Raw genomic sequence first — 12,201 nt, 5'->3', positions numbered from 1 at the left:
GCACAGCCTTGTGACAAGACCTGACACTGCAGACAAGTATCAAAAGTCGAACAACTTGTACATGTTCAAGTTTATGTGCATAATTTATGCTCTGTCTTCTTGTATTACCGCTCTTAGCATATTTTTTTGGGTGGGTCAGGCATCATTCCAAGTTTAGAGACACTGAAGAAGAGAGGGTCAACAGTTGCACCCGGAGCAAAAACATGACTGACGAGGGCAGGATGCATCTTCTCAGTTACAAGGAGAGGTGCTTAAATGACTACCTAACTTATTTCTGTTCACACTCCATCTAAAACCACATTAAACAAGTAACTGCAGCTCATCAACATTCAGATATCACAGATGAAATTAAATTAATGGACTTGTTTGCTTTTTGCCAGAAATGTCCAGGTAAACACATGCATCCCTAAAAACGTTCTGCTTCCGAAGATACACTTTAAACATTTGATTATAATTACAGTTAGTTATTAATTTGGGCATTTATAAACATGCAAAAAAACAACAACATAAAAAAAAATAAGGCTAAAATAGTTACATTTAATTGACACTTACCTTTTGTTAAATAATGGGATGAAGATCAGGCTGCCTACATGTACAATTACACTAATGGAAGGGCAGCTCAGCCCATGGTACATCTATGTCACTTTCCATGAGACTTCCCTTTTTAATAAGGAGCACTGCTGCAGCACTAAAGCTGAAATTTCAGTTTTGAGGGTGGGATTAGGAAGCCTCAGTGCTGCATTTCCTCTGGTGTCCCCTTTTCAAGAACCTATAGCGCTTTAGGGCCAAAGTGCATATCAGTAAACCTATCCCCAAGAGCCACAGAGAAAACCAGTGGGTTAGGTTGCTCTGAGTGTCTTTGAAAGGCTTTATTGCCTCTCAAAACGGAGAGCCCACACTTAAGAATCAGCTGGAACTTTGCTGGCATCAGACAACACAGCACAGCAGTTTACTTGAAAAATAGTGAGTACATTTGCCGAGTACCTGACACAATTTCTAATTACTAACATATGGTATGGTTTTTTTTTTCTATTTTAACTTTTCTTTATGTGCTATTAAAATGCATGTATGTGTTTGACAGCAGTTTGCATGTTGCTGCACATTATCTTTAGTGGTAGTAAGTACTTTTTTAAATGCAGTTATCCTAAGTCAGAATATGAAATAAAAATCGCATGACATCACATTTGATCCATGTGAGTCGGCCCCATGAAAAGTGCCAGTATTGATAAGGATTGACCCAGTGTTAGATATATTCGCTGAGAAGCACAATTGTCAAAGGCTGAGTGAAAACAATGTTAGTTATTAACTGCTATTTTCATTGATTGATGTTGATTGATTATTACTAATACATTTGTGGCAAAATTGTATAAACAGTTCACATTTATTAAACATTTATTAATAAGATCAAATGATTGGTATTGGCAGTACATTTACTGATTGTTTTCACGATTGTATCGTACGTATAGTAAGTAAAGCATATGCTCCATTATTAAATGGACCCATGAAATTTAAGACCTGTATAGACCCCGACATAAATCAGATCACACATGGCACCCTTGGGACAGCTATTTTCACTCCCAGACAAATATAGCTTCACAGCAGCACCCTGTGTACAAAAGTGTGAAATATGCAGGTGCTTAATCAACTCAGCATAATTCATTTTAATTATATTTAAGAGTAATAGTTTGAGCAGCTACCAAGTATAATTGAAGAACAAATAGCTCTAATGATATCCTAATCAAGAAGGGAGAGTGTGAGCGTAAACATGGAGAGAACACAGGCGCTCACATTATTTCTTAATGGAGCGTTCAAGATACGCTGTTTATATCTTCATTCTGGGGGATACATAAAGTTAATCAATCAAACATGCATGCAAGATCATGCATATGATTATAATTAAAACAAAACCAAAAAAAGTCACTTCAAGTAGCACATATCTGTGTGCTAAATGCCCCTTATATTCTAAATAGACCAGTTTTTTACCTGTACACTGTCCCATTAATATCTACCTGCAGTGGAAGTCCTTTATTTATTCTTCTTCTAAATACTTACTAAAGAAAAATGTCTGACCTTGCATCTGCCACTGTGAGACTGTTTAGCTTCCCAAGTCCTGAAGGACAGTTTTATGTGGTATGTGACCTACTGCCTGCAAAATTAGGACGGTCACTTGCCGAACTTGACCAGAAATGCTAAATATTTTTGTCCGAAATTCTTGTATAGTTAATAATGCAGATGGAAATACAAACTCTTGGCCTCATTCCATCACCCCAACTGTTTTTCCATAAATTGCAATCTACCGTCTCTCTACAGATAAGACGTCACACAAAAAGTGCTTCCTGCCTGCCTAAAGCCTCTAGTTACAACAAAGATTAATGATACCAACTGCATCCAGACCATCTGGAACAGATCAATTACTTGTTGGACATATGGGAACATACATATATCAGTTGCCAAGCAAAGCCAACTGACATCACATGCATATACATGGGGTACATATGTCTTAATAGTGCCTTATAATATTTTTTGCATTAATAGGAAAGCTGTTGTCAAGATGTTTAAGATACGTAAATCAAAGGAAGAGGAGCCAACTGCTCCAGGGCAGGGTAAGTATTGACATATTCCTATTTATATGCCCTAATCTATGATCAAGCCTTTAACAAAGCTCTATCCAGGTTTCTTCTTAAGTTTGCAAATAACACAACGCAATTTTATGACAGTGAAAATCAGAAAGAAGTCAAAGGTGCCAGGTGTTATGATCACTCAATTTGTGGAAGAACTACCTGAAGGCATGGCCACTCCTGATTTCACCCGGAAACCCATTGCTATCACTCTGCAGGAAGGTAATGTGACTATATCTCACACTACTTTGAACTGTGAACTCCTCCAACATACTACAAATCTCGCTGCAACATTCTCGCTGCCATTTCTGCAGGAAAAACAGCCATTTTCAGAGCAATAGTTACAGGTAACCCAGAACCAACAGTGACCTGGATGAGAAATAACGGAGAAATTGATGAAGAAAGGTACAAAACTCTTTTCGATAAAGCCTCTGGTGAATACCAACTGCAGGTAAGACCCCTAACCTCATCTATCACAACCAACATATCCTTGCATATCTTTGTATAAGAGAATCGACCGATTGTAAACAACTCAAAAAATGACAGTTTCTTGCTTTCGTGCTTTATTATCTTTACTTCCACTAGCAGTTGGGTTTAGGCATCAAATGTTGGTTAGATTCAGGAACAGACCCTTTCACATAGTTAACAAAACTTTATCACACTGAATATATCATGCAACAAAATCGCAACCTGCAGAACAAAGAAAGAAAGTGGACAAGTACAAACTGTGTTTGTTACACAGTGGGATGACAAAAGTAAGTGAGCTCCCAAAAACCTCCTGACACTTCACAGATTTAGCAATCCTCAGAATAGCCAGGTGTTAGGCAGACTCCAGCACTGTTAGGTATGCAACATTCCCCTGCACTATGGTCATATGACCAGTGGAGGGCACCAGATATAGAAACAAAAACCATTTCAGCTGCCTTAAAAATGTAACCACGAGCGTATGTTTTCCCACAGGGTGGCCATGAAGACATTGTTGAAATAACAATCTTGGATATATCAATAAAACAGTCAAAATTATCAATACACAATCTTGGATTCAGAAAAATATTGATGTGTCTGTACTGATTACCAGATGCCTGATGTAAGTGTGGATCAAGCTGATACCTACAAGTGTTTTGCCAAAAATGAGTATGGAAAAGCAATTGTAACTGCTACACTAAATATCATTGAAGGTGAGTTACTTTCTTTTATTTTTCCACCATAATCACATGATTTTTTTTCTTTTTAAAAGACAAATTAAAAGCATGTCATTTCCTCTATTTTAGTTGGCTATAAAAAGAACAGAGCCTTACAACAATCAAGAACAGGTACACGCACGAAATTTACAAAAAGTCCCAGTTGTTTTTTTGTTTATTAAAACTGCAACTAAGGCACTGTTTCTGTCATAGCTATCCGAGAGACACCTGAGGATTTCAAAAAGGCCTTGAAAAGCACGTAAGCAGGAAATAGGTTTATGGATAAGAGGAAGTCCCTGATGGTTCACTTTTGTTTTCCAGTGTTTGTCTCGTTCAGTTTTTACAAAACTAAGGTATTGATTGATGTTTTTTTAACTTCTTTTTGGAGGGCTGACATGGAGGGAAAGGAAGAGACAAAGCCACAGATTGATGAAAAGTTTTGGGACCTGTTGCTGAGCGCAGAGAAGAAAGATTACGAAAGCATCTGTGCACAGTATGGTGTCACTGATTTTCGTGGGATGCTGAAAAAACTAAGTGAGAAGAAGGAAGAAAGGGAGAAAGAGCAAGAAAAAGTATGTGCTGGTTTTGTCAAAAAGTAAATAAGATGTGATCTACACCACATCTCTAATAATATAATGGATTGCCTTATATACAGTTTGCTGTTTTTCCCTAATTCTAATTATTATAGGTGGTTGAAAGACTCTGCAACCTGAAGCCCATTGAATTGAACCCTACAGGTGGTGCAGAGTTTGAACTTGAAATGGCACTCAAAGACTCTTCCAGCAAAATATTCTTATACAAGGTGAGTTAGGTGACTGAGTTTCTTTTTAAAGATTGAATCACCTCCTAAAATGAACAGATTATTAAATGATATAATCCCACTTTCTTGTTTAAACAGGATGGAATAATGATTCCCTTTGATGCTGACACTGAGATAAAACATGGACTGAAACAAGTGGGAAAGAAGTTTGTGTTTAGCGTCAACGGCGTTAGTGCAGAGGATGCAGGGTTGTACCAGGTGGAAGTTGATGGAGTTAAAATCTTCTCCACCGAGTTAAAACGTAAGATAAACCTAAAATATGTACATAACATAATATGTACACAACAACGGATAAGTGCTACTTTATCTGCACAGTGAAGGAAAATATCAGATATGCTAAGCATTGATTGTTCTTCATCTAGTTCCCAATGCAGAGTTCTTGGTCAAGATTCAGGATGTAAAGGCAGAGGAAAGAGAGGATGCTGTGTTTGAGTGTGTGGTCTCGCAACCTCTGAAAAAGATTACATGGATGGGGAAGAACATCCCACTGGAGCAAGGAGACAAATTTGACATACTGGTGTCAGAAGACATGCTGATTCACACACTGGTGGTGAAGGACTGTATGCCACTGGACAAAGGAATTTATGCAGCTGTGGTTGGAATGGCATCCTGCAGCGCCTGGCTTGTAGTAGAAGGTAATATTTTGATTATTTAAACTGTACTTTACCAGAGTATAGAAGAAAGTGTAACTTCTGTTCTACTTCTCTGTATTTTTAGTTGATAATGATCCAAACACGAAAGGAAAAAAGAAACCTCGCAAGACAACTCGTGCAGGTGGTGGTGGAGCAGATCTTTTGAAAATTGCTGAGGAGCAACGTGCTAAAGTAGACAAGGAGAGAGAGGAGCTGATTGCAAAGCTTAAGGAAGAGGCAGAAGCTGCTGCAAAAGCAAAGGCAGAAGCAGAGGCTAAAGCACAAGCAGAAGCAGAAGCTAAAGCAAAGGCACTAGAGGAAGCTAAAGCAAAGGCTAAAGCTAAAGCAAAGGCAAAGAAAAAAGCAAAGGCAGAGGCACAAGCAAAAGCAGCAGGTGATGCAGGAAAAGAAGGAGAAAGCACAGATGCAGTAGAAGAAGAAGAAGAAGAAGAAGAAGAAGAAGAGGAGGAAGAAGATGTACAGCCAGATGACGGTGCACCACCAAAACCTGCAGAGGAAGGAGAGACTTCTGCTCAAGTGGAAGATACTGAAGAAGGGGAGACACCAGTTCAGGGGAAAAGAAAGAGAGTGAGAGCAGGCCCACTTGTCCCTGATACTGTCATCGGTAAGACAAACACATGAGTGAGTGCAGTTGCATATAAAGTATACTTCTGTTACAAATTAATAAGAGGATTGTATTTCCTTTAGATCCAGGAGTGTACTTCACTTGTGGACTGTCAGATGTGACTGCTATCATCGGAACTGATGCAGAACTGGTCTGCAGGCTGAGCCGTGAGGACTGTGATGGAGTCTGGTACAAAGACGGGCAAGAGGTGAGGAAAGTCAGACTTCGCCAAATAAAAGTTTCCTCTATCTTCTGAGATGTAAATGTTTTTTGTCTGTATGCATTATAGATAACAGCAGAAACAGAAAATATCTGTATTGTTAAAGATGGGCTGTATCGCAAGCTAATTGTCAAAAACTGCAAAGAAGAAGATGCTGGAAAGTACAAATGTGAAGCTGATGGACGTAAAACTGAAGCTGCACTAATTGTTGAAGGTACTATAATCTCAATTTTTGAGGTACAGCACTTAAAAAAAGCAACGCATTGTCAGTTTGATTTCCCTCCCACTAGATCCCCCAAGAATCAATGCCGAGGACCTTGCTGAGTTTATAAAACCTGTTACGATCAAAACTGGAAAAGATGCGGCCTTTAAGGTAACATTTATTGGCCGTGAACCCATGAAGATCCAGTGGTACAATGAGGGTGAAGAGCTCTTAGAGGACACCCATATCAAGATTGAGAAGTCTTCCTCTCACAGCCGCCTTCTGCTAACAAAATGTAACCGCAGAACCACAGGAGAAATTAAGATTAAGATTAAAAATGAATCTGGAACAACTGAGGCCATCACACAACTAACTGTATTGGGTAAGGCTTGTACATAAATATAAAAACTTCATTATACTACTTACTTACTACTTTTTGTTTTTTTTACCTCTAGATAAACCAACACCACCTCTTGGTCCTGTGGACATCATTGAAAGTTCATCATCTTGCATTGAGTTCAAATGGAGACCTCCCAAAGACAACGGTGGTTTGCCCATCACAGACTACATCATGGAACGCCAGCAAATCGGTCGCAACAGCTGGAAGAAGTTAGGCAAGATTGGCCCAGAGGCTAAATACAGGGACACCGATGTAGATCACGGCAGAAAGTACTGCTATCACATCAGGGCTGAAACGGACCATGGCATCAGTGAAATGATGGAGACCGATGACATTCAGGCTGGGACGAAGGGTGAGTCTTCCCAGAACAGTTTGCCTTGTTGAGAAAGCTTGGTAAAAACATTTTACACTCCATTTTACATTTTACTTTTGGATTCTATGTGTTGTTTAGCATACCCTGGACCTCCATCTACACCAAAAATTGTTAGTGCTTTTAAAGACTGTATCAACCTTGCCTGGTCTGCACCCACTAACACTGGTGGAACCAACATTTTGGGATACAATGTGGAGAAACGCAAGAATGGCAGCAATCTGTGGAGCCAGGTCAACCCACCTGACGAGCCCATCAAAGGTAGGGCCATGTTAAAGTTTGATGTTTAATACATATTGCATTTTAATTCAGATGTGCATCTTAACTATAGTGCTTTGCACTCCTACAGAGAAACAGTATGCAGTGAAAGACGTTGTTGAAGGCATTGAGTATGAATTCCGTGTATCAGCCATCAACATTTCTGGAGCTGGAGAGCCCAGTACACCCTCTGAATTTGTTATTGCAAGAGATCCAAAGAGTAAGTAATAAGCCAACTAACCTATTGGTAATTTGCTTATGCCAAACCATATATATATACTGTATATCTCAATGCTTACTGTGTATACTTTCAGAGCCCCCTGGTAAAGTTATTGACCTAAGGGTGACAGACTCTACATACACCACCTTATCGCTGTCATGGACCAGGCCCACAGAAGAGGAAGGTGTCCAGGATGAAGCCAAAGGATACTTTGTGGAGCTCAGACCAGCAGAAAACCCAGAATGGGGTCGCTGCAACTCCAGTGCCATTATCATGACCTCCTATACTATCATGGGTCTCAAGTCTATGGCCATGTACTGGGTGAGAGTTGTGGCTACCAATGAAGGTGGAGATGGTGAGCCTCAGGACTTAGACAACTACATCATTGCAATGCCTCCTCCAGGTGAGTCAGTAAAAAATTGAATCTACAGTCACAATCTAAATCTAATACCAACATCTAATCACATTAATTTTTTTTATCCCATAACGTCAGTGAGACCTCAATTCACCGACAAAAAAATAAAAAACTTTGTGGTTATAAAAGCTGGAAACTCTGCTCGAATCAACTTCAATTTCAAGGTTTAGTATGATATTCATACATACAGCCAAGCATGTAGCAGATGCACCTGCAAAAAACAATTTCTGATGATCTCTCTCCATATGACAGGCTTCTCCAATACCATTAATCAATTGGCTCAAAGATGGCCTGCCTGTTGCCAAAAATGTCACAGTGAGCAACTCAGACACATCATCACAGCTGATGATCCCTGCAGCAGAGCGACAGGACACTGGCATCTACACCATCATTGTCAAGAACATTGTCGGTCAGGAGACCTCCAGCGTGGAGATAAGAGTTACAGGTACAGTGGATGTGATCAGGTTTTAGCAGAATACTGGCCATACATCAATAGCCTAGATAAGACCTTATTATTATTGTTTTAGTTTCAAGAAGTGCTACACATTTTAACCTAATTATTTAACCTGGTTATTTAGTCATTTAAGTGTGAATTACCAGCTGATTTTGTAATCCAATAATTAACTCAGCTACTGCTTCTAATCTGATTCAATGTAAATATATTTTACAACCTTCTGTTTAAGTTTTAGTTTTTAGATTGATGGCTGGGAAATTAGTTCAGAGAACTTTAGATCTGAAAAATTGGGATTCACAATTTTAAATTCCTAAACAAAGCAATTAAATGATACATTAATAAGCTCATGTGGTGTTAGTGAAAAGGAGACCAGGATGTTTTCTTTTTTTGTCCTAATGCCCTTAATTTAACAAGAGAATGTTCAGACATTCTGTCTACAATACTAATAATAGTTGCCTACCTGTTCTCAGATGATCCCAAGCCTCCTGGCCCTGTGGAGCTGGATGAGAATGTGTCAGGAACAGTGACGGTCTCCTGGACTCCTTCTCCAGATGAGAAGAAAGATGATCGGCTGCACTACATCGTCACCAAGCATGAATCCCTTAAGCGGACATGGCAAACTGTCGCTGAACATCTCTTCAACAACAAGTTCACTGCCACCAACATCATGCCAGGACGGGAGTATAAGTTCAGGGTCTATGCCAAGAATGACATGGGGGTTTCCAAACCCTCTGAGTCAGCAGTCTGGGAGGTGAAAAGAAACAAAGGCAAGTTTTAGCAACAGGGATATAAAACAGTGTAATATAGTGCTAAAAGAACTAATTTCATTTTTCATATGCCAATTTATTAACAGATTAATTAAAAACAATTGATCAAAAGCAAGTTAATCACTACATATTTCTATAACCAGTTAATGGCTTCAAATTTCCTGGTTAATTCGCAATTGATAACTTCTTAGATGTGAGGTTATGCAGTCATTCACTTTACACACAGAGTGCATCATACCAGGTTTTGATAACGTTTTGTTCATTTTATAGACAAGAATTTATTTTAGGTAAAACAGAACTGTAATTATCTTTATGTATATATTTTGTATATGTATTCTTCCAGAAACATTTTCTTTGAAGCTTCCACCCACTAAGGATTGCAGCTTTGAGACGCCACCTGCCTTCTCAGTTCCTCTTAAAATGCGCAAAAGTCCAGAGAGCTATGAGTGCTACATGAGCTGTGCTGTGACAGGAAACCCCAAACCCCATGTCACCTGGTACAGAAATAACATCAGCCTCAACACCAATACTAACTACTACATAACCAACACATGTGGAGTCTGCTCCATGGTGATCCTCAATGTTGGGTCCAAGGACAGCGGGGAGTACGCCGTTATTGCGGAAAACCCTCTGGGCAGAGTGGAGTGCACAACCAAACTTGTTGTCAACGGTAAAAATTCTTAACAGTGTTTTGGAACATCTTCAATTTGTAATTTCTATTCTAACATTTTTCTCTTTCTTGCTTCTACTTCTTCAGATTGAAACAATGCAGCAGCCCTAAACTCCTGAAGATGCCTGATCCATTTAAATAAATGGATTACATGTGGATTTGAAACCTGCTGTGTTTATTATTTGTGAATGATTTTATTAATGTGTTAAATTAATTATGTTGAATTGCTATTCCTTGAGATACTGTACAGAAAAAATATTTGAACCCCTGCTGATTTTGTAAGTTTGCCCACAATGAAATGGTCAGTTTATAATTTCAATGGTAGGCTTATTTGAACAGTGAGAGACAGAACAATAACCAAAAAATCCAGAAAAACGGGATTGGAGACCGACTAGGCCACTCCAAGACCTTAATACACTTCTTCTTGAGCCAATCCTTTGTTGCTTTGGCCGTGTATTTTGGATCATTGTCATGTTGGAATACCCACACAAGACTTTTTTAATGCCCTGGCCCTCCTGCCCTGAGGGAAGGAGGTTCTCACTCAAGATTTGAGGGTATATGACCTTATCAATCCTCCCTTTGATGCAGTGCAGTTGTTCTGTCCCCTTGGCAGAAAAACACCCCCAAAGCATAATGTTTCAACCCTCATGTTTGACAGTGGGGACAGTGTTCTTGGAGTCATAGGCAGCATTCCTCCTCCTCCAAACACAGCGAGTTGAGTTGATGCCAAAGAGCTTTTGGTCTCATCTGTACACGACACTTCCACCCAGTCCTCCTCTGAATTATTCAGATGTTCAGTGGCAAACTTCAAACGGACCTGTAATGTGCTTTCTTGAGCAGGGGGACCTTGCAGGTGCTACAGTCCTTTCAGTCCTTCACAGCATAGAGTGTTACCAACTTTTTCTTGGTGACTATGGTCCCAGCTGCCTTGAGATCATTGAAGTTCCTCCCAAGTAGTTCTGGGCTGAGTCCTTACCATTCTCATTATCATTGAAACTCCACGAGGCGAGATCTTGCTTGGAGCTCCATACCGAGGGGGATTGGCAGTTATTTTATGTTTCGCACCAACTGTTGTCACTTTCTCACCCAGCTGCTTGGTGATGGTCTTGTAGTCGCCTTGTGTCGGTCCACAATCTTGTCCCTGATATCCTTGGAAAGTTCTTTGGTCTTGGCCATGGTGAAGAGTTTGCAATATGGATTGACAGATTCCAAACATTTATCGACAAGATTTCTGGCTCCCAGGTCTCTTTTACACAGGTACCAAGCTGAGAGGGCTCCCAATGTCACCTCCTTACCTTAAAAACACCTGGGATCCAGAAATCTTGCCGCTTGATACAGGATCAAATACTTCTTTCATTCATAAAAATGCAAATGAATGTATAACCTTTTTTGAAATGCATTTTTTTTTATTTTTTTTTATTGTTCTGTCTCTCACTATTTGAATAAACCTACCATTGAAATTATAGACTGATCATTTCTTTGTTAGTGGGCAAACCTACAAAATCAGCAGGGGTTTAAAATCATTTTTCTCTAACTGTATATGGTCTTCTAAAAGTAACAAAAAGTTAAGTGGGTTTTCTGAAGTTACTGGGCAGGCCCACACAAATCCACACCTACTTTAGCAGCTCTTTGAGGTTATACTTAGGAACTGCAAAGGTCAGAGCAAAACACTGAACAGTCAGAAGCTGCTGATTCATGTAGCTTTGAGTTAAAAGTTTAGTAAGTAGTGGTGATGATGGGCTACAAAATGTTGCATCGTGGAGGCTACTTTTTTTTTTTAAACTACTAATAGTAAAAACCCATGCTCAAAAGAGAATAGGCGATAGCTAGTGACTAGGACACTTATTCTCATTCTCACATATTCTCTTGTCTCCCAGGTAAATGAGACTAGTCCTGGGCCAAAACATTTACAATGTATTTATCCACATGGCCACAAGAGGGCACATAAGCTTCCATAAAACTCCTTTTCTGGTGAGGACGGGCTACAAAATGTTACGTCATGGAGGTTACTGTTATAAGGATTCGACCACTCTAGAGACTGTGCATGTCTATATGATTTATGGCAGTCTGCACCAAAGTGATTGACTTTAAGCAACCACACTGCCATCTACTGGTAGCCAATTAAGGTACTCCACAAGTCTACAGTAGCTAAACATAGATATCTTAACAGACAGCACTGAGAAAGCAACTGACAGTACTTTCACAAATTATTTATATATACATTTATGTCATAACATTAAAATCGGACAGAGAGGGATCATTATTCGACAATAACAGTGTTTTTCAACATTACCTTATTTTCAGCAAATAAAGCTCCTGTGAGGCATTTACTGAGCTTTTTCATTCTAT

General features: G+C 39.4%; 1 protein-coding gene across 1 annotated transcript; it reads left to right on the top strand.

Annotated features, from left to right (window-relative positions):
* Positions 1-867: 867 nt before the first annotated feature.
* On the top strand, positions 868-9,944 carry igfn1.3 (immunoglobulin like and fibronectin type III domain containing 1, tandem duplicate 3). The gene is made up of 24 exons (XM_028405134.1): positions 868-963; positions 2,536-2,603; positions 2,718-2,840; positions 2,933-3,069; positions 3,697-3,796; positions 3,890-3,931; positions 4,013-4,058; positions 4,188-4,371; positions 4,488-4,601; positions 4,698-4,860; positions 4,982-5,254; positions 5,337-5,876; positions 5,960-6,084; positions 6,166-6,310; positions 6,387-6,680; positions 6,754-7,050; positions 7,150-7,329; positions 7,418-7,546; positions 7,641-7,949; positions 8,040-8,125; positions 8,214-8,406; positions 8,886-9,182; positions 9,526-9,852; positions 9,940-9,944. Exons 2-24 carry the CDS (start codon positions 2,552-2,554, stop codon positions 9,942-9,944), a joined length of 4,161 nt encoding a protein of 1,386 aa, XP_028260935.1. The 5' UTR covers positions 868-963; positions 2,536-2,551.
* The last annotated feature ends 2,257 nt before the right edge of the window (positions 9,945-12,201 follow it).

This window comes from Parambassis ranga, chromosome 5, assembly GCF_900634625.1.
Source record: "Parambassis ranga chromosome 5, fParRan2.1, whole genome shotgun sequence".
NCBI classification, from domain to species: Eukaryota; Metazoa; Chordata; class Actinopteri; family Ambassidae; genus Parambassis; species Parambassis ranga.
Note: the sequence above shows the minus strand (reverse complement) of the source record. Positions and strands in the feature narration are given on the sequence as shown.

Coding starts and splice junctions, on each gene's coding strand:
- igfn1.3 (XM_028405134.1), top strand. CDS start 2,552: ATGTTTAAGATACGTAAATCAAAGGAAGAGGAGCCAACTGCTCCAGGG. Junction 5,255..5,336: donor CGCCTGGCTTGTAGTAGAAG/GTAATATTTTGA, acceptor CTGTATTTTTAG/TTGATAATGATCCAAACACG. Junction 7,051..7,149: donor CATTCAGGCTGGGACGAAGG/GTGAGTCTTCCC, acceptor TGTGTTGTTTAG/CATACCCTGGACCTCCATCT.